General features: G+C 39.9%; 2 protein-coding genes and 2 long non-coding RNA genes across 4 annotated transcripts in view; 2 read left to right on the top strand and 2 right to left on the bottom strand.

Annotated features, from left to right (window-relative positions):
- The first annotated feature begins 2991 nt into the window (after positions 1-2991).
- Positions 2992-9195, top strand: cnih2 (cornichon family AMPA receptor auxiliary protein 2). The gene is made up of 4 exons (XM_015058364.1): positions 2992-3095; positions 4822-4934; positions 5011-5154; positions 5822-9195. The coding sequence occupies exons 2-4, from the start codon at positions 4864-4866 to the stop codon at positions 5847-5849; spliced, it is 243 nt and encodes an 80-aa protein (XP_014913850.1). The 5' UTR covers positions 2992-3095; positions 4822-4863; the 3' UTR covers positions 5850-9195.
- A 597-nt stretch (positions 9196-9792) lies between these two features.
- LOC106963456 (uncharacterized) lies at positions 9793-11431 on the top strand. The gene is made up of 2 exons (XR_001428195.1): positions 9793-10850; positions 11079-11431. It is a non-coding gene; the product is annotated as an uncharacterized LOC106963456 (long non-coding RNA).
- Positions 11432-12801: 1370 nt separating this feature from the next.
- On the bottom strand, positions 12802-14212 carry LOC106963458 (uncharacterized). The gene is made up of 2 exons (XR_001428196.1): positions 13595-14212; positions 12802-13133 (listed from the first exon to the last, which is right to left on the bottom strand). It is a non-coding gene; the product is annotated as an uncharacterized LOC106963458 (long non-coding RNA).
- Positions 14213-14589: 377 nt separating this feature from the next.
- tm7sf2 (transmembrane 7 superfamily member 2) overlaps positions 14590-20696 on the bottom strand; it is a 17481-nt gene continuing 11374 nt past the window's right edge. The window contains exons 7-11 of the mRNA XM_015058363.1: positions 20392-20511; positions 19238-19406; positions 19075-19155; positions 18744-18866; positions 14590-14804 (exon numbers count right to left, since the gene is read on the bottom strand). Of these exons, the coding sequence (XP_014913849.1) occupies positions 14644-14804; positions 18744-18866; positions 19075-19155; positions 19238-19406; positions 20392-20511 (654 nt within the window). The 3' untranslated portion in view covers positions 14590-14643. The remainder of the gene's footprint in view (positions 14805-18743; positions 18867-19074; positions 19156-19237; positions 19407-20391; positions 20512-20696) is intronic.

Below are 20696 nucleotides of genomic sequence, written 5' to 3'. Positions count from 1 at the left end.
TGGATTTCTGTGGCTTTAAGAAACAACAGTCAAAGCCCCACAAACACAAATACTGCTCTTGAAAAACTTACCCATTTATAATATGCTTCTTAAGTCACATAAAGAAGTGATTTATGTCACCAAACTACACAGAGTAACTGCATTTAATCCTATTATTATTGAAGCTCTTACTGAGCTACCAGTCGATAAAAATACTAAAAATAACAATCACAACAATACGGATGGGTTTAGGGTTCTTTAAAGGTAATTATTTGGAATTTAACGTGATAACGATAAATCAAAATCGTTATCACAGTAAATGATAAACGATGCGATAAATGAAATTGGCATATGACTCAGTTTACTCTCGTACTAATCAAGTAGCAGCCGTTTGGTCCTCAGATCTGACACAGGTTGAGCAATTTCATAAAGAATCACAAGTAAAAATGTTTCTCCTGGTGAAAAGCTGGTGGAGTGAAAGTTTTGACTCAGCTGTGTCGAATACAAATCCTCGACACTTTTCGAATTTGCATTTGCAAGGAGTCTTTCTTTAATCTTGAAATTTAGTGCTGCTATCTATCACATAAAACACAATGGCGTACAACAATATAAATATATTTTACCGTCCCACAAGCCACATAAAACCTCATCTGTATCAGTAATTCCTCTCCTTGCTTAAGCTAACAGCGCTATCATGAGTCAGAAGAAAGTGTTATCATTCACTTAGCAACTGAGGAGCAGCTGTGAGCATCTTTTTCACAGGATAGCTAATGTTCTAGCAGTCATGTGAACCTTCATCTGAAAGTGAGGGAGCGATGAGGAGCGGGAGAGGAAACTGTGAAACCAGGCCGTGGGTGTGTGGAGGCACGCCAGCCACAGGAAGTGGACACAAAAGCTGCACCACCTGTAAAATCCATAACAGTCTCTGAAAAAAAGTGGAAGCCATTTTTCAACGCTGAAAGCTCGTTGCGTCAAAGCTGCATGACTGAGTGGCATTGCCACACACACACACACTGTAAGACGACAACTCGAACACGTCATGCATCTAAAAGCTGATGTGCAGCTTCTCCCCAAAAATACAAATCAACTGGACAAACAGAAGAGGAACTGGATGGAAATGCGCAGCGTTGGTTTCGGATTTAAGTCAAGAGAAGCCGCCGTTTGCGCGGCCTGGGTTGTGTACAAAAACGACAGAGGCAGTGAACATTTGATTACATACAGACAACATGGCAGTGTTGAAACGTGCGTTTCCAGTTTGGATTTGTGTTTGTAGCTAATATTCACAGTTGGAGTCTTGTAAACACAGTCAATCCTTTCAATGATTTTTATACCTCAGCTAAAATCCCCTTTATATCATCGAGTTCAAACGTTTAGTAAGCATTCATCTAATACTAATCTCATCTAGCACAGCGAACATTCCTCATTAAACAACTCTTTAGTTCAACAACTAACCTACTAATTCCTGTCTTACTTCAAAATAAGAGACTCCAACACAGACACAACATGGCTGCCCCAGAAATCAGACCTCTAGTGACAAAACCCAACTCAACCGCGTTTTAGGTGTCAGAGAAACTTCTAGATTTGTACATTTTTTGGTGCTGCTATTAACAATACAAGCCACTAGCAAACTTTTCTCTTCCATTTTGTGGATTTAAAAAGTAGCTTAACAAGAAAGAAACGGTTAGATTTCCCGATAAATAGTTGAATCGTTCAACTTTCGTGATATTCCTTTGCCACTCCGGATACGAGGACTTCCAGCTTCATTATTTTTTTTTAATCAATTTTGTATTTCCAACTGGGAAACTCATAAGATCCGACTTTATATTACAGAAAATGCGTTGTTACTTTGAGAAACAGACACGACTTTATCGAGAAAAATCACGGCTTTTTAATCTCAATCTCAACGCATGAAATCTTGTTATGCCTTAGCGGTGGACCAGGATGTGTTTTTTATATATATATATGGCTGCAGAATAATTATTTGTATCAATATGATTTAAATGCGTCAAAGTGTTTCATTATTCAAAGCAGCAGGTACAAATTACATTTTGTAATCGCTTCCTCGTTTTCGCTCTCTTTTGTTTTGTGTAATTTCTCGACCGCCTCTGATAAATGTCCCCCGTTGGGTTGATTCGGTCCCACTGAGCCTGGATGACCGGACACAGATCCTCGGGGAAGCTACAGGCGATAAAGACAGAGTAGCACAACGATGGACAACTCCAACTCCAAACCAGATAACATTCGGTTTATCGCATTCACATGTTGAACCGCATCGCTGCGCCGTTGACGGATGTGGGGCACGAAGCTTGAAAAAGACGGAGGGAGTCAGACAGACCGAGCTAACTGTGCTGAAGCTGAATAGTTGATAGCTGGCTGAGGATTCAGGGCAGAATTTACTCTCAGGTCAGCAGGGGATTCTCCATTTATGTCCACATTTTCGGAAAAAAAATCGACTAAAGGGAGCAGACATCAAGGGGCCTCGACCCGAGACAGAAGCTTTAAAAAAAGGACTCATAAATAAAAGGGAATTAGACTTGCTGATTAACCAATGTTTCTTGTTTGATGTAACTTTGCCTCACCGAAAAGAAATAATAAAATGGATGAGCCATCTGCTAATGACAGGACTAATGATATTTTAGCTTCGCTGCTCTATTAAACACATAATTTCCCCACGATGGCTTATTAGTGAACAACCCAATGAGTGACATGCAGATAGTGTCTGATCGATGCTGTGAAAGACGGACGGCGTTCATATCAGAGCTAGGCGTCGAGTTATCGCTCGCAGGAGGGTTGTTAGCAGTCCAAAACATCGCAGTCCATTAAAGGTAGACGGGTTTATGAGTGTAATCAATCCAAGCTTTTTGAAAACTAATTAAAAAAAATACAAAATCAAGCGATTGTTGGTGTTTTAGTTAATAATTACCAACATTAATATCATTTCCAGCTCTCTAACGGATGAAGATGTATTTGTTCTTTCATTATGTGACTGTTTTTGTTTTGTAGGAACATCTTGTATTTTGCAGACTATTGACAGGCGGCGTTCTCTCTCTCTCTGTCCTCCTTTTTAGAGAGAAAGGATCTTAAACATCGAGCGGATCTGCAACCTGCTCCGCAGAGTGAGTAACAGATGATTCTCACCTTTTGGACGGGGTGGAGGGAAGCGGATGACTAAGGCAGAGGGGCTTCAGACAACCAACACCATTTGTCTCTTTTGCACACGCACACACACACACACACACTGATTCACATATATTCCTGTCCTGCAGACAGGCGTTGATGGACATGCCATCAAGGTTTTTATCCGTGGAGTTTTCTTTTTTTCCTTTCGAAGCTTTTAGCGAAAAATAAACTCAAGAGTCTCTGAAAGCTCCTGTTGCTCTTTATGCTCCTTTGAAAATGCCTGAGTAGGAAGTTCAGGATGTAGAAACAGGGTAAGATTCTGATTCATTTGAGTTGGATGAAGGGACTCACACCGTCGACTCTAACGTATATTTCTAAGCTGTAAATGAAAGAAGTGAAACTGTATTATGTGTTGTGGAAAAAGCCCTGAAACACGGTGGTGGCAGCATCATGCATGAAGCTACAGAAACCCTGTTTAGAGCCACAAATATTACATGAACTTTTGAAAAACGGCAGCTTAAATTAAAAAAACAAAATAAAGAGTCTACTATAAGAAGTTTGTTATTTTGAAAGAACAACCGTTTTAAATGTGTTTTGTTTTTAGGCTCTGAAAAAGAAAAAACTCCACTTTCTTTCATGGGATGTTGACATTTATAAAAAACGCAGAACAAAAGCAGATAAAGTTGTAGTGCCTATTGAAAAGTCTCAGAGGGAAAAATGAACAGCAGTAATTTATTATTTAGTCATTAGGGAAAAAACTGTGGCTTCATCTTTCGACATATTTTCACCACATTTGTAAAAGAAAGAAAAAGAGAACATCCATAAGTAAATACAATAAAACTGGAATAAATTCAAATGTCAGTCATATTATAAAGTTATTCACATATTAATGAATGTCAGTTCCAAAACAATAAAAAATGTTTGCAAATTAAATATGTAGTTACAATCAAAATACTGGAAAATAAAATATCTGTAGTAGACACTGGTGGGATTTCCAACACAGAGACAAGAAAAAGTAGATCTTAAAAATATAAATGACACTTCCAGTGTCATTCTGCTGTGGAAATTCAATGCAATTATTCCACAAAAAGGTTTCAAAGCAGCTAAGACTGACTTTTGTTATTACACCTATATTTAAAAACTTCAGTTTGTGTTTTGTAATTTTTAACAAAGTCACTCAGACACATAGTGAAGGATCCGAAGAGCCACTGGCAGCTCTGGACCCGCAGACTGCAGACCCAGTAGCAGAGCTATAATGGAATGGTTCAGATCAATCTGATAGAATGGTCTAGTCCAAGTCCATTTCTCGATTCAAATCCGAGGCAAGACTTTAAAATTATGCTGAAATTGTTTGAAAAACCATTAAACAGATAATAGAAAGGACAAAAAAGTAGAAAATAATTGCAGCTGTTCTGCATTTAGACTGTTGAGCAGGAGTCTGGAGGCTCAGGATGCTGCTTACTGAACAGACAAAAAAAAACTCGCTTTCATACGATGGGACTAAACTACTGATTTGTTGGAGGAAAGCTGGCAGCTTTTAAATCAGTGTAAAGCCTAGAAACAAATAAAACAGTCTAAATACCTCTGGAGCTACTTCTTCCCGTTCAGCAGCAGTGTGTAACGGTGACGCCTCCGCTCTGAAGGTCTGAGTTTACTCGGCGCTGCAGCATCCATCCTGGCGATGTTTAACCCAGTCCTCGTCCTTATGTCTGTCCCAACCAGTTGGTGGTACCAGAGTACTCCATCCACGGCCTCTTCTGCCTGATGTTCATGTGCGCCGGAGAGTGGGTCACACTTGGCCTCAATATCCCGCTGCTCTTCTACCATCTGTGGAGGTACGGTCCCACAGCAGCTGTCCCGTCGCTGTGTGTCGTGCCGTCCGGCCAAACTTCCCCCCGCTGCTCTTTTCAGGTTCTTTCATCGGCCGGCCGACGGATCGGAAGTGATGTACGATCCGGTCAGCGTGATGAACGCCGACATCCTCAACTACTGCCAGAAGGAGTCCTGGTGCAAGCTGGGCTTCTACCTGCTCTCTTTCTTCTACTACTTGTACAGGTGAGGAGAGACGTGGTCGTCCCAGAGGTTGGTTAATGAGGACATCCAGAAAACGTTCAGGTTTTCAATGACTTCTTTGAGCTCAACTTCCCACTAGTGATTTTAAGTGGGAGTAAATATCTTTTTTCTTAGTCAAAACTGTATTTTATTCAGTTTCGATGTTTATTTAGAATTAATTTGAAGTAGTCAAATGTACAAATCATGTTTGGTGTCTGTTTTCAAATTGTTTTTGATAGAAAAGAGATTTTTTTCCCTTTATTTTTTTAATTAAACTCATATTACCTCATTTTTTGAACAGATGGACTTGTCACATGAAAGTCACTTTTTTTTATTTCTAGCAAAATAAAAATAATTCATCTAAAAGAAACCACAAATCTGTTCTTCAAGAAGTATTTTTAATTGTATTTTGTCACGTGGATATTTGCCAGTGAGAGAAAAACAAAAGACTTAGATTTATGTTTGGATGTTTACTATCAGAGTTTACCCCAGAACTTCTAAATATTTCCAATAAATTCCCACTAAAGGTTTGCCGTTTGGAACATTTCCGAGACATTTCCATGCACGTATTTGTGTTTTCCCATCACTTTGTTGCACTAGTTAGAGATCAGTGATGCCTCTTGTTGTGACACAGACATTTTGTTAACTTTTGCCCAATTTCCCTCCTCAGTATGGTCTACGCCTTGGTGAGCTTCTAACAAGTGCTGTGAAGATCTAACTGGAAGGAGCTGTAAGATATCCAAAACCGACGGAGGCAAAATCTTCTTCTTTTCATATTTTCTGACTCTTTTGGCCTAAGACTGATCTGACTGAATGTGAGTGTAAAACGGTGTTACTTAGGATCTTGTTTAAACCCTTCATCCCAGATACCGCTCTCAGAAAGCCTGAAGAAAAGAGAGGAAAAAAAAAGCAGCTCTGAAAGACTGAAAAGAAGCAAAAGAAAAAAAAAGAGGATGTCGGATGTTTGAGATGCCTTTGACCACGATACACAATTCACCGATATTTCTGAAGGGCTGGATTTCCCCGTGCTGCTCTTACCGATCCGGTCGCTCAACTCACTGTGAACCTCCAAACGCTTAGGGGCCGGAAAAGAAACAAACACGTCTGTAACCTTTGACTTCCAAAGCGTTCAGGATTGTTTTGACATCAGTCGTCGTGTTTAAAGCGCGGGTTACGTCGAGCGGTCGCCTTAACCGCGTCGCAGTCGCATTTCGCGTCTTCGCTGCCGGAAGAAACACAGAACACCGACAAGGTTCGTCAAGCTCTGACAAAAAAAAGAAAAGTTGAACACGACAAGGAAAATGACATCCAGGTACAAATCAAACCCAGTTTCACAGAAGGACGTTAGAGAGCCGCTGACAGGAAGCTGCGTTTGTGCAAATCTGTGAGCAAACATGCGTTGGCACGGACTGGATTCAGCTTTTATGCCTGTGTCCACATTTTCCCGTGTCGCTGGGTTTGCTCATCATAAATTTGACTTTAAGGGTTTTCATGCTATGTCTGTAGCTGTAAAGACATATATTTATTGCTTCATAGGTTCATGCTTTTGAAAAGAGTAATAATGCCAAAAGTTTATAGTAAAAGCAAAACAAACCTTGTGCCAAATTTAAGAATGAATCACGTTTTGTGCATTTAAAGGGATACTTCTGATTTTTTTTTTCCACATGAAGATCTGAAATTTCCAGACTCGTTTCTGCAGAATGCTTACATACGCAGAGATGAGAATAACTTCGCTTCCCGAAAATCAGAACTGTGCCTTTAACACATCTGGCACCCGGTTTTTGTCTTTGTTTATTTTTTTTAAATGAAGAAAAGCAATGTAGAAAAAAAAAATCTGTTGTACTTTTAGTGTGCAGAGAGCGCCTTATTCCTGTTCCCAGTGAAGTTTACTCTCACTCATCTGCATCTATCCTATAGTCATTTTTAGCGAGCGGTTTTCAAAACTTTTCTCTGATCCAAGGTAGAGTAGGGATCTCATGTATAAAAAGCAATTAAAAACACGCAAAATAGCAACGTCGTACGATCCATGAGACATATCAGTTATTCAGTGTTTATAATGCCGGTGAGTGAGGCTCGGGCGTCAGGATGAGACATTAATGACTCGATGGCGACGTTTTCGTTATCGAGGAAGTGTAAAAACGCAGCGAAGTCACCATGGTGCCGTTTCAGCTGTAGAGCGGACGGGTGTGAGAAGCGAAGCAGCAAAACGGTTTCCATGGCGATGCTTGCCTTCGATGAGACTTTGGTCCGTTTGTGCGTGTGATTGGGCAGAAATGTTTGAGCTGAGACGTCGTGACAGCAGCCTATGAAAGACGTTTCTCATTTAGTCAGACTTTTTAAACCTAAACTTCACAAATTGCCATTTAGATATTTTTAGTATCTAGATGTTTAGATACTAAACATCTGATGCTTGTTCGTTGTGGGCTGTCAGGGATTTTATGACACACTTTGATTTAGCTAGCAAGCCCACATGACCAATTTTAAGATTTTTGTGACCCTGAGTTTTCCGTATTAGCCCGTTTCCTTACCATGACAAAGAGACTGTATTGGGTCTTCCTGCATGTCACCTGACCTGCACTGTGTGCCAGGGAGCTCATCATAAGCTCAAACACAATGGCAATACGATAAATTCAAAGCAAAAAAATGTGAAAAACAACTTTTTCAGTAAGCTTTGTGTTTACATCGTCAGCTAGACCCACGTTGGAAAAGTGTGAAAAACTAAATACTTCTGCGCAAACCTCCAAAAGTCATGGGAACATTTTTTCTACAGTTTTTTAAAAATGTTACAATTCAGAAAATGTCATGTATATTATCAGTTTTGGGGAAATCAGTTTTTAAATGTTATGAATTGGGTCAAACATTTTCTACAGCAGCTTGCTGTCGGTCGCTTTGCTCACACAAATCTTTTCTGTCCTGCCAACAATGTTTTTAGATCACGGCTTTCTGAAGGCCACCAAAACATTAACTTCCTCTTTGTAAAGCGCACCAGTCCCTCCCGCAGCAGGAATACAGACACACAACAAATGTAACAATGTTCAGTAGAATAGGATAGAAAAATCCTTTGTTGTCCCACAATGGAGGAGGATTTCTGTACAACAGCAGCAAAGAAAGAAGAAATCAATAGCAATAATCAATCATGGCAAAACATTTCGTTTTCATCACACCACAGGACGTCTCTGCAGTCTTAGGACCTTTGTCCCTGAGTGCATTTTGCACGTCGTAATTTGACCTTTTTTGTTGTGTAATGGATTCTTCTTCCTTTCAGCCCATGTCGATAAATTAAACTCATCTCATTGTGGATGATGACAGTCTTACATCTGCACAAGTTCTCTAGCTTTCCCAAATCGATTAAAGGCGTAATAATCTGAACTCCAAAGAAGAAGAACTAAAATGTACAACCTTTAGCTACCTGAATGTGGTACTGAACTGGAATATGCTTCATCAAACCAGTGTCAGGGACAAAGAAATCTTGACCAGGACACTTTTAATTTACTTATTTGTTTTAATTTCTCTCCCAATAAAATGCCATAAAGCCAAACATTGTTATAGTAAGATATATTATTGACTGCAGAAACGAAGCAACGCTTCTCCAAGACGCTTTGCCGAGACATGCCGTCTATAGGAGAAAATCTCACATAGGTTGTGTGATTTCACTTTCAATCACTGAAGCAACTTTCATAGGCTGCCAGTGTTTTGGAAGACGAGCAATATGTCGTGCCAAGAGACGTTCGCAGATAATCACAGGACACCGAGACCTCATTGTTCCGCCAACTGTGTGAATGTGTGGAGTCTGGACAATCACTACTGAAGCACAGGAACTCGCCGACAGAGGAAGACATAACGCCTCCTGCTGGAACGTTATCATGTAGTCGCTCTAAATAAAGCATTTTAGAAAATTGAACTTACTGAATTCTGTATCGTATCCGTCTTTTATACATTCCTCATTATAATGCTAAAGTCGATTTGGTGAACCACTTTATATCTATTCGGTTACAATATGATGTGCATCTATTTACACGCCATATCCCAATAAAACAGTTATGCCAAAAGTTGCTTCCAAGTTTCTTCTTTGGTGCTGGAGGTCAGCAGGGTGAGGAAGGTCAAAGCCACTGGTTGGTACGCTCGAGGAGAAAAGAAATAAATAAATAAATAAAAAAATAGCTCCCCAAGCTTGTAGAGGGGGAATTCGTGAGGAAACAGAGTGGTAAATTAGACGATGATAGAGGACAGAACGCCTCGCTGAAAGCTGCCTAAGCCAACAGCTGCATTTAGAAGTGGCTGCAGAGACATTTAGGCGCGTCTTGAAGAGTACGAGAATAACTGAGAGCAGCCCCCACTGAGACGGCAAGAGCTTCCACTTCAGAGGCAGAAAGCAGGTTAGAGCTTCCTGCTAATGTCTCCGGAATACTAACATGAGAACCAGATACATTAGAGGTTTACAGGGACAGAGATACAGCAGTGGCTTTACACAGGCATCACCGAAGAACATCACAAAGAGTCGTGGTAAAAGGTTTTAGCTATCAGGAAGTAACCTTAAGTAAAAACACCCAAAGACTAACGATGCTAAACTTAGCCAAAATAAAACTGTATCTAAAACATTTTTGATCTTACAAATCAATTATGATAAACATTTTTTTTTGACAAATTACAAGAATAACCCATTTAGTGTCAAAGTGAAAACTGATTTCTTCAGGTGACTGCATAAATATCCACTCCCTTTAAAGTGACTGACCTAATTCAACAGCTAATTGGTGATAACTAGCATTAGGCTGGCACTGGCAGCACTAGCTAGCTTTAGGCTGGCATTAGCAGCACTAGCTATCTTTGGGCTGGCATTGCAAGGCTTGCACAGAGAAGTATTGCAACGTGCGCTAGTATTTGTGTTTTGATGACTGTGTTTGCAATGTCATTACAAATACAGTCATCAGTCTGTATTTGATGACTGTATTTTAATGGCAGTCATCAGTCATTGCTGATGACTGATGCTGGTAACTAATTTTCAACAAAGTAAATGTCCTGCTGTAATGGGTCAGACGTTCAGTTATCTGGAAATGTTGAAAGCATGTTTTCTGCAGGAGGAAGATAATTTTTCTGTGTGGCGCCTGTTCAATATTATTTCATTAATATTCCTAATGACTTGTAGGAAAGGAGTAATAAAGCGCTACCTTTTGTCTTTTAGATATCTAAACCAAACTTTACTTATTTTTTGATAAAACATTTTCAGTTCATTGTTTACATATTGCAAAATAAACTTCAATTGATTTGAAATGGTGAGAACATATTAAAGTATGTTCTGGGAGCATCACTAGCTCTCATCTAGAAAAGTTCTTATAAAAATCTGACCTGCTAAGATTTATGATCCTGAAAAACACCTACTGGTCACATGTACAAATGGTGTTTGTCAAAAACAAGCCAGGGACTTGTTCTGGCGTCTGTAAGGTCCTGCGGTATATCAATAGTCTAAATAATGACTCAGACAGAAAACAAGGTTTCAAGCTGGTGTTTTTTCCTCTGTTTGAAGAGGACATATCGCTCCCCGCTGTCACCATGGAAACCAAATTGTACTAGAAATTCCTGTTGACTCACATCGAGGGTCTCACTCAAAGCAAAAATATTCAAGTCAAAGTGGTGCAGATGCCCCGCGGCGCGGCTTTTCTGCTCAAAAACCTTTTACCGGGACATAAATATCTCGGACTCAGGTAAGCAGCCATGACAACCTGAAGCCCGGCGAGTGTTAGCGGCCGCAGACAGGAGCTAACACACACGCACACACACACAAAAAAAACATCTTTTCTACTCTGTCTCAGCCCACGGTTCACACTCCTGCACTCCCATCATTCTGGGCTCTTCCTTTCACAGCACCCTCCACCACAATAATTGTCTCAACTCCTTTCCCCTCTCTCCCACGTCTGTGCTCTCCCCGAGAGATGTAACCATGGAAACTGGCCACAACTGATGGGCTTGAAACGTCAGGATTGGCATACACAATCGGCCGGCTCGCACACGCGCACAGAGATGCGTGCTCGCTGACAAACACGTACACAAACACACACACACTGGCAATTATTGTGCTCATTCATTATTATGCAAGACACTCCAGGCTGCATGTTATTGCGACTGTATGGGTTAGGAAAACCGCAAAGCGCCTTACATGTGAAATTTATGTTTAAATATGCGGAGAGAGTTTCATATTTTAGTGGAAGATTACCAGCACATTAACTGACAAGGAGACCATGAAAAGAAATCCAATTTCTGTAATTCGGTGTGTTTAATTAAAAAGGGGAATATGCTAAAGGGCTTTGTCATATTTTGTCTGCAGCCAAACATTCCTGCCAAATATTAAAACAGACTATTTACAAACGTATTCGTACCTTATGAAATGTTTTCAGAGGCTTTAATATAGGTAGGATTTTAAGCGATTGATATATATGCTATCAGATCAAAATTGCTAAGCAGAATTTAATTATGTCTCATCAGTAAGACCTACCTAAGAATTGTGCCACACACACATAATTTAATCAATAGTTCTTAAAATCTAATTAATTGTTCAGTTTCGGAGCCTTTAGACTCTATTGGAATTTAAAATTTTACCCAATCGTTAACGTTTGGCTGTCAGCTACGTAAAGAGGCAGTTCGATGCTATGAAGCTTACCATAATAGCCTGAAATGTAAACAACCATCTCTCCGCTGCGAAGAGATAAGCTGCCAAGCTGAACGAAGCAGTGATCAACTTTAAGTCAATGTGTGGAAGTGTGGTCGACTGAATGGCTTCGTTCACAATCTCCTAAAACTACAGGCAGACCACAAATCTAAAACTGACGTCATTCACAACTTCTCGTTCTGTTCACCGATTGGTCCAGACGAAAATTCTACCGGAGCAATCCACTGTAATTGGAGAAAGTGAAGATGGAGCAGAGACAGAAGATGAGAATCAAGCGGAGTGGAAAGGAAGGCAACGGCCAAGAGTGTAAATGCTGTAGAAAGTGTATTATGTATATTTTCCACACTGGATATATGTGCATCCAGCATAAACACATCACCCCAAAACACTCAAAAACGTCATTGTGCAGGAAAAAAAATGCAGGTTTCAGAGTTAACAAGATCGGCTACAGACTTACCCTCTGCTTTGTGTCGGTAATAAATCCCATAAATAAATAAAACAAACTGAAGTGAGTGACGGGAATGTGGCAAAACGTGGAAAAGTACAACTGTGTATGAATTCTTTAGCAAGCGTAGGAATTCTGACAGACGTACTTATCCATTTCTGTTATAATCTGCTTTTCTATTCTTTCCGTTTCCCTTGCAAGCCTTCAGACGGACGTAGAAGTGGAAGTGTTGTGTTAGCAAAGCGTTTGGGTCCAAGAATGTGTCAAACCTGTTCACACTTATGTTTTTATGTGGACCGTGGATCGTCTGTCCAGACGGAGACGCGACTGTGACTCACTCTGACTGTCAGCTCTCGCCTCATTTGTATTAATATCCATCACATTCATCTCAACTAACCGCAGATTTCGCTTTCAGCTCAGGGTTTAATTCGAGACGTAAAAAGATTCTGTCCAACTGCTTGCGATGTTTCAGTCAGACAGGGCCTGCTTCCCCAAAATTGAATTAGATCACGTATCTTACAAATAACGCTTTTAGGTAAAAAGGTTTTTCCTCCTGCTTATTTAATTTCTGATTTCAGTCTGACGTCCAACAAAAACCAGTAATATAAATCTCTATCGTACAATTATAGTTTAATCCTGAAATAAAAGTGACAAAAGAAGTGTACAAATGCACGGACACGTGTAGGAAATCCTGCACACAATCCTGTCATTGCACAAGCATATAATTAACACTTTGCATATGAAAAACAACAGAAAACAGCGTGTGGGTGAGGCCGGAGGCCAGCTGCGCTGCATAAAGGCCAGAAAAGGTGACAAATGGAGAGCGCTCTGTCGTCTGAGTGCACACCTCTGACCTCATACGGGGAGAGACATCATCTGCAGGATAAACGTGAGGTGAATCACAATGGAAAAGAGGCACGCATTTTTATATAACACTGCTGTCAGAAACAGGTTTTTAATTTGTTTGGAGACAAAAAAAAGTCATGGTCAACGATAGCAGACAACGTGCAGCACGAGTCAGACCAGAGGTCATGGCAACAAGTCATGGATTTTAAATCCCCCCCCCTCGCCCCGTTTCATGGAGGCGGCTGTTTGGAAACGAGCAGCGTTTTAACTGCAGCAGGTTCCCAGGAAGAGGTTAAATGATTCACAGCCGATTTTTGCTCACTTGTCACGTTCAGTTTAAATGAAGACACCGTGACGGCTACCCGCCGCAGTTCATCAGCTACACAACTTCGTGTTTCATAGTTTTTGTGCGACAGACCAGGTCAAAGCAACTGACACTGTAATCGTCGTAAGGGAAAGAAAAGCGATGCCAGCGTCTGCATCCGGCCCACCTGAGTCGGTACTGTGTAGAATCATCTTTCGCCGCGGGCTGCAGCTGCCGGTCCTGTGGTTGTCGGTTTCCAGAGACTGAAATTGGCGCCCATGCTGTGCAAAAATAACTCCAGCTCAGTCAGATTGGATGGAAGGGTTTTGTGAGCATCAATGTTTTACGTTTCACCACAGATTCTCAGTTGGATTCAATCTGGACCTTCCGAACACAAATAGGATTTGATCCTAATTGTAGATCGAACACGGTGGCAACAGCAGCGTCAAGATGCACGATGGCGCCGCCATGTTTCTGGATGGGAAGAAGCACCTTCTTCAGCATGCCTCCCTGACATGTCATCTAAAGAAACGCTTTCAGATGAACTGCAAATGAAAAAGACTTTCCTCCTTGAGGATCTTCTAGAGATGCCAGGTTTTGGTTTCTCAACAGATTTGTTTGTTTGCTAATCAAAGGTAACTTTAAAGGCAATAATTTTTTGTTTATTTAAATGCATACCACACTTTTCAGTTTTTTTAACGTTTAAAAATATTTAGAAATCATCCACCTCACAATAACATTACTTTTTGTTACCTAAAACCCCAATAAAATACTTGTCAAATAGCATAACATAGAAAGGTTTCAATGGTTTAAAATGTTTTTAGAAAATAAATGTTAAATGCTAACTCAATTTAAAAAGTTGCAACAAATAAGAAACCCAATTCGATGAATTTATTTATATTAAACTTCACCAAATGGACACAGTAATGTAAAGGTTGTGACTTCATTTTAATAAAAAGACAATTTACAGTTTGTTTCTTGTTTCATCTCGGCAGAAATCATTTTCACATGTAAAAAAAAAGTAGATGTTTACAGTCTTAGGTTTTTAAAATCAGAATAAAAAATAATTCGATACAGTTCTCTCTAACCTCTAAACCAGTTCTGATTTAAACACTGATCTCAACCAGCAGGTTCCACTTCCAGTCTGTGTGAATTAAAATCGACATTATGGTTCTATGTAAACGTGACGTCGTGCACCAGTATAAAAAAAAAAAAAATCCAGCATGTCGTCCTTTTTCAGTAAATATACGGGAAGATCCTGTAGGGGACTCGGCGACAGTAGGCGTCCCACGCGAGTCCGTACTTGGCCCTGCACTGCCTCTCGTCCCGGGCCTCCCGGTGAACCAGCAGGACGGTGAAGTAAACCACGTAGAAGTACGGCAAGAGGTGAGAGAAGCCTGCAGGGGGGGGAAACGGAAGAGCAACAAGCATAAATGACCTAAAAAGCAGCCTAAAAATGTCACCCGAGGGATTAATCAGTGTTGGATTGGAGAGGAGAAACACACACCTTCTCTTAGCAGTGTTTGTGACGTGAACCACATTTAACAAGCTGTAATCAAGAGAGCAGCCCCCCTCCGCAAATAGCAGCGCACTTTCTCTTCCGTCTGCATCGCACAAAAGCCTGGCGCTGAATAGCTGTTTGATTATGCGCCTGCAGCTCAGTGTTGATTCATCCTGACGGTCACTTTATAAGCCTGTACTTGGAGCCTTTGTCTGTCTGTCATTGTTTCCTCAGTTTTTGTCTGGAACATGCTGCCATGTTTTCTTTTTTTTTTAGAAGTGAAGAATTTCTCAGTTTGGGATTTTGCACCAGCAATTAAGACAGAAACTGCATAATGCGTCTCGGTTACAAAGGCTGCGACAGCAGTGAGTCACTTTAAGCTGAATTTCAATGAGAGGTAGAGAGAGAAACGTCAACCGCAACAAAAGTCTGACAGCTGCTATTCAGGGATAGTTCAAGGAAAAGTGATGCAGTCTCTGCCGTGTCGTCGTGTCAAAATCTCACAGTTTGGTCAAAAATACAGAAAATATCGTGAGAGGTTAATAAGGCCTTAAAACATCTGAGGGAGAGAGATGTGGGTTTGAAATCTCTTCGTGTTGCCATGAACTGCAACCTGATTTTGAGAGAATTTGGAAGGGAAACAGGCCCACAGCATAATAAGTCTGCTGTCGTACTTAACTGTGTTTTAGGGCTTTTTTTCTTCCAGATCTGCATGTAGTGTTATTGGCATAATACTTTAAAAATTGGGTTTTATCTGAGCAAATCACACAGTTCCAGTTAAGCCAACAAACTCCACATTTTTTACGTTTGACGTGGTAGGACAGACATTTTGAGTCGGGACCCTGCATGTTGCATATAAACCCTATACCCAATCCAGTTTAATCCAATCCAGTTCAGTATAATTTAATTCAAGTTGATTCAAATCAAAAGTACTTCATTAATCCCAGACGGAAATTAAACGTTGTTGCAACACATACAGTTTTCTTCAAGGAGCTGCCGTAGATGCTAAGAGCTGTAGGAAGAAAGGATCTCCTGTAGCAGTCTGTTACAGCTAATCTGAAAAAGCCTCTGACTGAAGTCTAATAAAGAAGATTTTCTGCAATTTTCTTGATTTTTATAAAGAACAATTCTTCGCACAATAATCTCCAGATGTTCTTTTTAAGTCCACGGCTCTGATGGCCTTCATAGGCAACCAGAACCATTGTTTCCCATTAACATGTTAGATGTTAATAAAAAATATCAACGTCTCATATGTTAAGTTCACCAAACTTTTATTGAACTAAAACTTTTAGTTCATCTCATAAACCGTGATAATAATAAAAAATATTGGCCTTTTATGTCCACCAGAGGGCGCATTGACGGCATGACTATCTTACAGTCCCTTGAGTCCAACACACAATTTTCTACTGAATTATGTTTGAAATAAATTATGACAATTATTAGTCATTAAGAGACTTACGACGTTGTGTATCTTAGCATGTAGCATTTTAATTAATCTAATTTGATGATTTTAAGATTGATCTGGAATGAGCCATGAATGCGGATCGGGCTTTCGGACAGAACGTTTTGTGGAGCGGCAAAGAGGAATAAGCTTCTGTGTCATCCAATAGGTACATCTCCACAATAAGGAAGTTATGGATTACTAATTAGACATTTTTATGCAAAAAATACTTCAGTTAGATTAATCAGGATTGTGAAGGGTGGAATTTATAAAAAAAAATATATACATATATATATTTTTTAAGATAATATTTTACTTTTCTGTGTGAGATTATGCTATTGTGCTAAAATAAATAAATAAATAAATCAATGTGTAAACTATCTAGCAGACTGTACTATAAACAGCACCAGAAACAGCTACGGCTTCTTTCACCCACACTGTGTTTTGTAGGGTTTTCACATAAGAAAGGGACTGAATACAAAACATCAGATATTAAAAATGACCTCAAAGCAGTGAAGAAGGTGTTGGGAAGCTTTGATGTCCAGCTACGCGGGGCGCATGGGCAGTCGGTGCTTTAAAGTCATGCCATTCATCATCAAAAGAGATGAAAACAAGTTTTAGACATGCACTGCTGTCCTACAATAGGGATCATGACGACCTACATGAGGGAAAACAGTCAGGAACACAAAAGGGCTCGTGTGAGAAAAAGCTCAATCCTCTCTGCTGAATATTATCTGTAAAGATATCTGCAGGCTTTCAGACAGAAATCTGTGCTGCTGTGGTTTACTATGCAGGGTGCGTACTATATGGAACTACTTTAAAATAAAATTAAAAATCTCTGTACGGCTGATTTATAGTCATCCTTACTCAGAGGAGTCATGCTAACATCTCACTGTAAAACGTTTCATCCGCAGCAGGTTGTGATTCATTAAAGAGCTGAAACCAAAGAGTCACCTTGTCAGAATAAGTCATGTGGTTTACCTGGTGGCTCACCGAAAAAGACGTAGATGTTTACATCGCAGATTAGAGGGATTTATTGACTAATCCATAATTCTATTTGGCCTGTTTTCTTTCTCTATTGAAAAAAAAAAAATTTCCCCAAAATGCATTTAAAAGGAACCAAAGCGAAACCATCAACCACAGTGACGGAAAGAAACTAAAGTATCTGAAGCGGGTCTTGACACGTGTCAGGACGCCATCATCACATGGCTGTCAGCAGGAAACGTCTCTCTGGTGACAGGAAGACTTTGATTGGGAAAAGTGGAACAACATTCCTGCCAAGTGGCACAGATCTAACAAGCTAAGAAAAAACAGAAAGCCCACAAATGCACCATGCTCTGTTCGTGCAGGATTTCTCTTATGTGGTTGATGAAGTTTGTATAAAAACAAGCCAAATAGTTAAATATAAGTAGATAATGGTATCTAAATAGTGCTTGTGCAAGCAGGAAGGGCTGCTTCTTTCCACAATTCATTTTGTTAAATATCATAGATTCACACAACCTGATTTGTTGGATATAATGAACGACTTAAACAGTGGCGTCCTCCAACGGGGGTTGAAGGGGGACCATGGCCCCGCCTTAAAAAATGTTCACCACCTCTTAGCGCCTCCAGAGAATCATTCTTATGTAATAGAAATTGAAATTCAGAGTCAAGTTATGTTATATTACATAGTAGAATTTATATATATATATATATATATATATATATATATATATATATATATATATATATAGCCGTGACCCCCAAAAGATTTTTACTGGCCTCATCCGGCCATCACTATAAAACTTTTTTTTTCTACTTGACTAAAACTCCACCCAGCTGGTAATTAACACACACTATGACCGGGGATTTAAATAAATAATAATAACAATAATAAATAAAAAAACTTTGTAATTTAGTTCTCATAAAAAATATCTCACAATGAGAAGAGAAGGACCAAAAACTGTCTTTATCAATGGCTTTTTCTTTCTCATCTGCCCTTGAATTTCTGTAGATGGTGGCAGAATATGTACGTTTTAAGCTCCTTTAGCCTATTTTATGTTATCTGAGTCCATAAAAATGTGAACAATTAAGAAAAAAAAATCAAAAGAAATATGTAGGAGGGAAAATGATCACATAGAATCTCATTTACTATGTGAGATTTAGACCTCTGAAACAACTACTCAGACAAGTGACAGAGAATCCTGAGCCTGTTTCACTGATTATTATTGAATATTTCACACTTAAGTTGATATTTTTTAACAAATATACATGAAGAAACTAAAGAATTATCGGTCGATTTTGTATATATTTTCTATTTTAGCTTCAATTTGACAATTGAAGTCACACCAAGGAGCCTCTGAGGCTGTGTGAGGTTGGTCAAACAAGGCAGCGGGGAGCCTGAAGTGGTCTTACCACATGGCAGGGACCACGCCAGCGCCATAAGGAGGTCGCCGAGGTAATTAGGATGACGAACGAGACCCCACCAGCCTGACACCAGCAGCCGTTTCCCCGTTGCTGTGGCGATGGTCTCCAGTCCTGTAAGGAGTTGTGCAGAATGCAGATTAGGCAAAAAAATAAAAAATAACTCACACCTCAGCTTCTTCCTCTCCTGTCCTGACAGGCATGAGTGGAGTTTCTTTGTTACACATGAAATCAAATGACGTGAGAAAATGGATTCCCTCAATAGATTTCCACAGCTTTTGCCGAATGATGAAAAAAGAAAAGAATGGAAATGACGGACGACCTGAAACGCTGGGGTGAGTCGGGTCTCGCCTGAACTGGTTCTTCTGTGAGTTGGATTTCCTGAAAATGTAATACCCAGCACCTGACGGCAAACGGAAACACAAGTTTAAAAAAGAAATCATCAAATGTGCCGTGAAACACAACCTGATGAAAACAACATTCACCATTCAGGGCAACTATGGCCACCGCCGTGAGCGAAGACAGACTCTGAGGGTGAGCAACCAGGAAGGAAGCCTGCAGGCTGTAGGTGAAGGGAACCCAGGCCAGGTCGCCAAACACCAGCATGAACCCGAAGCCGTCATGCACAATGTCCATTGTGGTCAGAACCGCCTCCTGGTGAGAATGGACGCAAAGACAAAAAAGACATATTAAAGTAAAATGTTGAATCAGTCTCCACGCTGGAGTTTCAAACTCATTTTCATTTTGGACCACATTAAAAATCTGAATGTTCTTAAAGAGCCAGTCGTACCAGAATGTATTGATAAAACCAAGTCGACTGTTAAGATATAAACAAATAGCTGCTTGTTTCAGCTTCCAGTAAGTGTTTCTTAAAATAAAATAACATTAAACGTCTCTTCACATCCAGGATTTTGAGATTCTTTTTGTGGGTTTTTTAACAACCAAAATCTGCGATTTTGTGGTGCTAATTTAGAAATATTTAATGTATGATGTTAAATGTGACTTCTTATTAATCGCCACTGACTATAATTTGACATCAAGGAAGGCTGTCACTTAAACTCAACGGTTTTGGCCAATTTTGAGAAAAAAATTGGGAATTTGTAGATTTTGTGTACATTTTGCAGATTTGTTGAAAAACTGGATGGACGTATTGATGTAATTTGGAGTGTAGAGGGCTCCAAATGACCACATTTGGCCCCGCGGGCCTTGAGTTTTGTCGGGATTTAGGTTTTTCTGAGTTCTCTGTATGTTTAGTTTAGGTTGCTCTGTCTTATTTTGATCCTGTTCCCTGTGAGTCCTGTCTTCCCTGATGATTGCCCCCAGCTGTGTCTAGTTACCTGATTACCCTCCATATGTATTTAACCCCACCTGTTGTCTCTATCCTTCGTGGGGTCCTCGTCAATGTTACGTCCATTGTCCGTCGTAAGTCTTTTGTCGTTTGTCTGCGCCCCATCACAGTCAAACTGTTAAGTCCTGTGTTGGTTGCTCTCGTATTCAGTCTTCAGTTTTTTCAGTTGCTACCTGGACTGTTTGAGCATCTTTATTAAATTCATCATCATCATCACACACCGCCACATCATGACAAGTTTGACACATGTAGTATCAAATATCTTTGTACAGTAAAAGTAACAGAGCTCACCTCGTTCCATAAAGCGTCTGCCACATAAAGCAGCTGGAACCAGTTGACCAGGATCATGGAGAGGGAAGGAGAACCGCGAAGCTCCGCCTCCTTCATCAGCATCCCGAGGTTAATGACCACCTGAAATAACTTGTGTTTAGAAAATCATTGTTTTTTTGAAGTAGTGTTTATTTTACAGCATCAGGTAGAGTTTGCAAAGTTGGTGGTAATGTTTAAAAAAAAAAAAAAAAAAAAAAAAGCCCTTTAAAAAAATTAAAAACCAAAACAAAACTTTTTGCTTTCCCCCCCTAAACAAAACAAAACCC

Source organism: Poecilia latipinna, unplaced genomic scaffold (assembly GCF_001443285.1).
Source record: "Poecilia latipinna isolate Pla-1442-1.1 unplaced genomic scaffold, P_latipinna-1.0 Scaffold1536, whole genome shotgun sequence".
In the NCBI taxonomy this organism is placed as follows: domain Eukaryota; kingdom Metazoa; phylum Chordata; class Actinopteri; order Cyprinodontiformes; family Poeciliidae; genus Poecilia; species Poecilia latipinna.
The sequence above is the reverse complement of the archived record's forward strand: the minus strand, read 5'-3'. Positions and strand labels throughout refer to the sequence as shown.

Bases quoted from the DNA above. Each gene is read 5' to 3' on its own strand.
- cnih2 (XM_015058364.1), top strand. From the start codon at position 4,864: ATGTTCATGTGCGCCGGAGAGTGGGTCACACTTGGCCTCAATATCCCG. The intron at 4,935-5,010 runs GTACGGTCCCAC...TGCTCTTTTCAG, and splicing joins CTCTTCTACCATCTGTGGAG to GTTCTTTCATCGGCCGGCCG. The intron at 5,155-5,821 runs GTGAGGAGAGAC...TTCCCTCCTCAG, and splicing joins TTCTTCTACTACTTGTACAG to TATGGTCTACGCCTTGGTGA.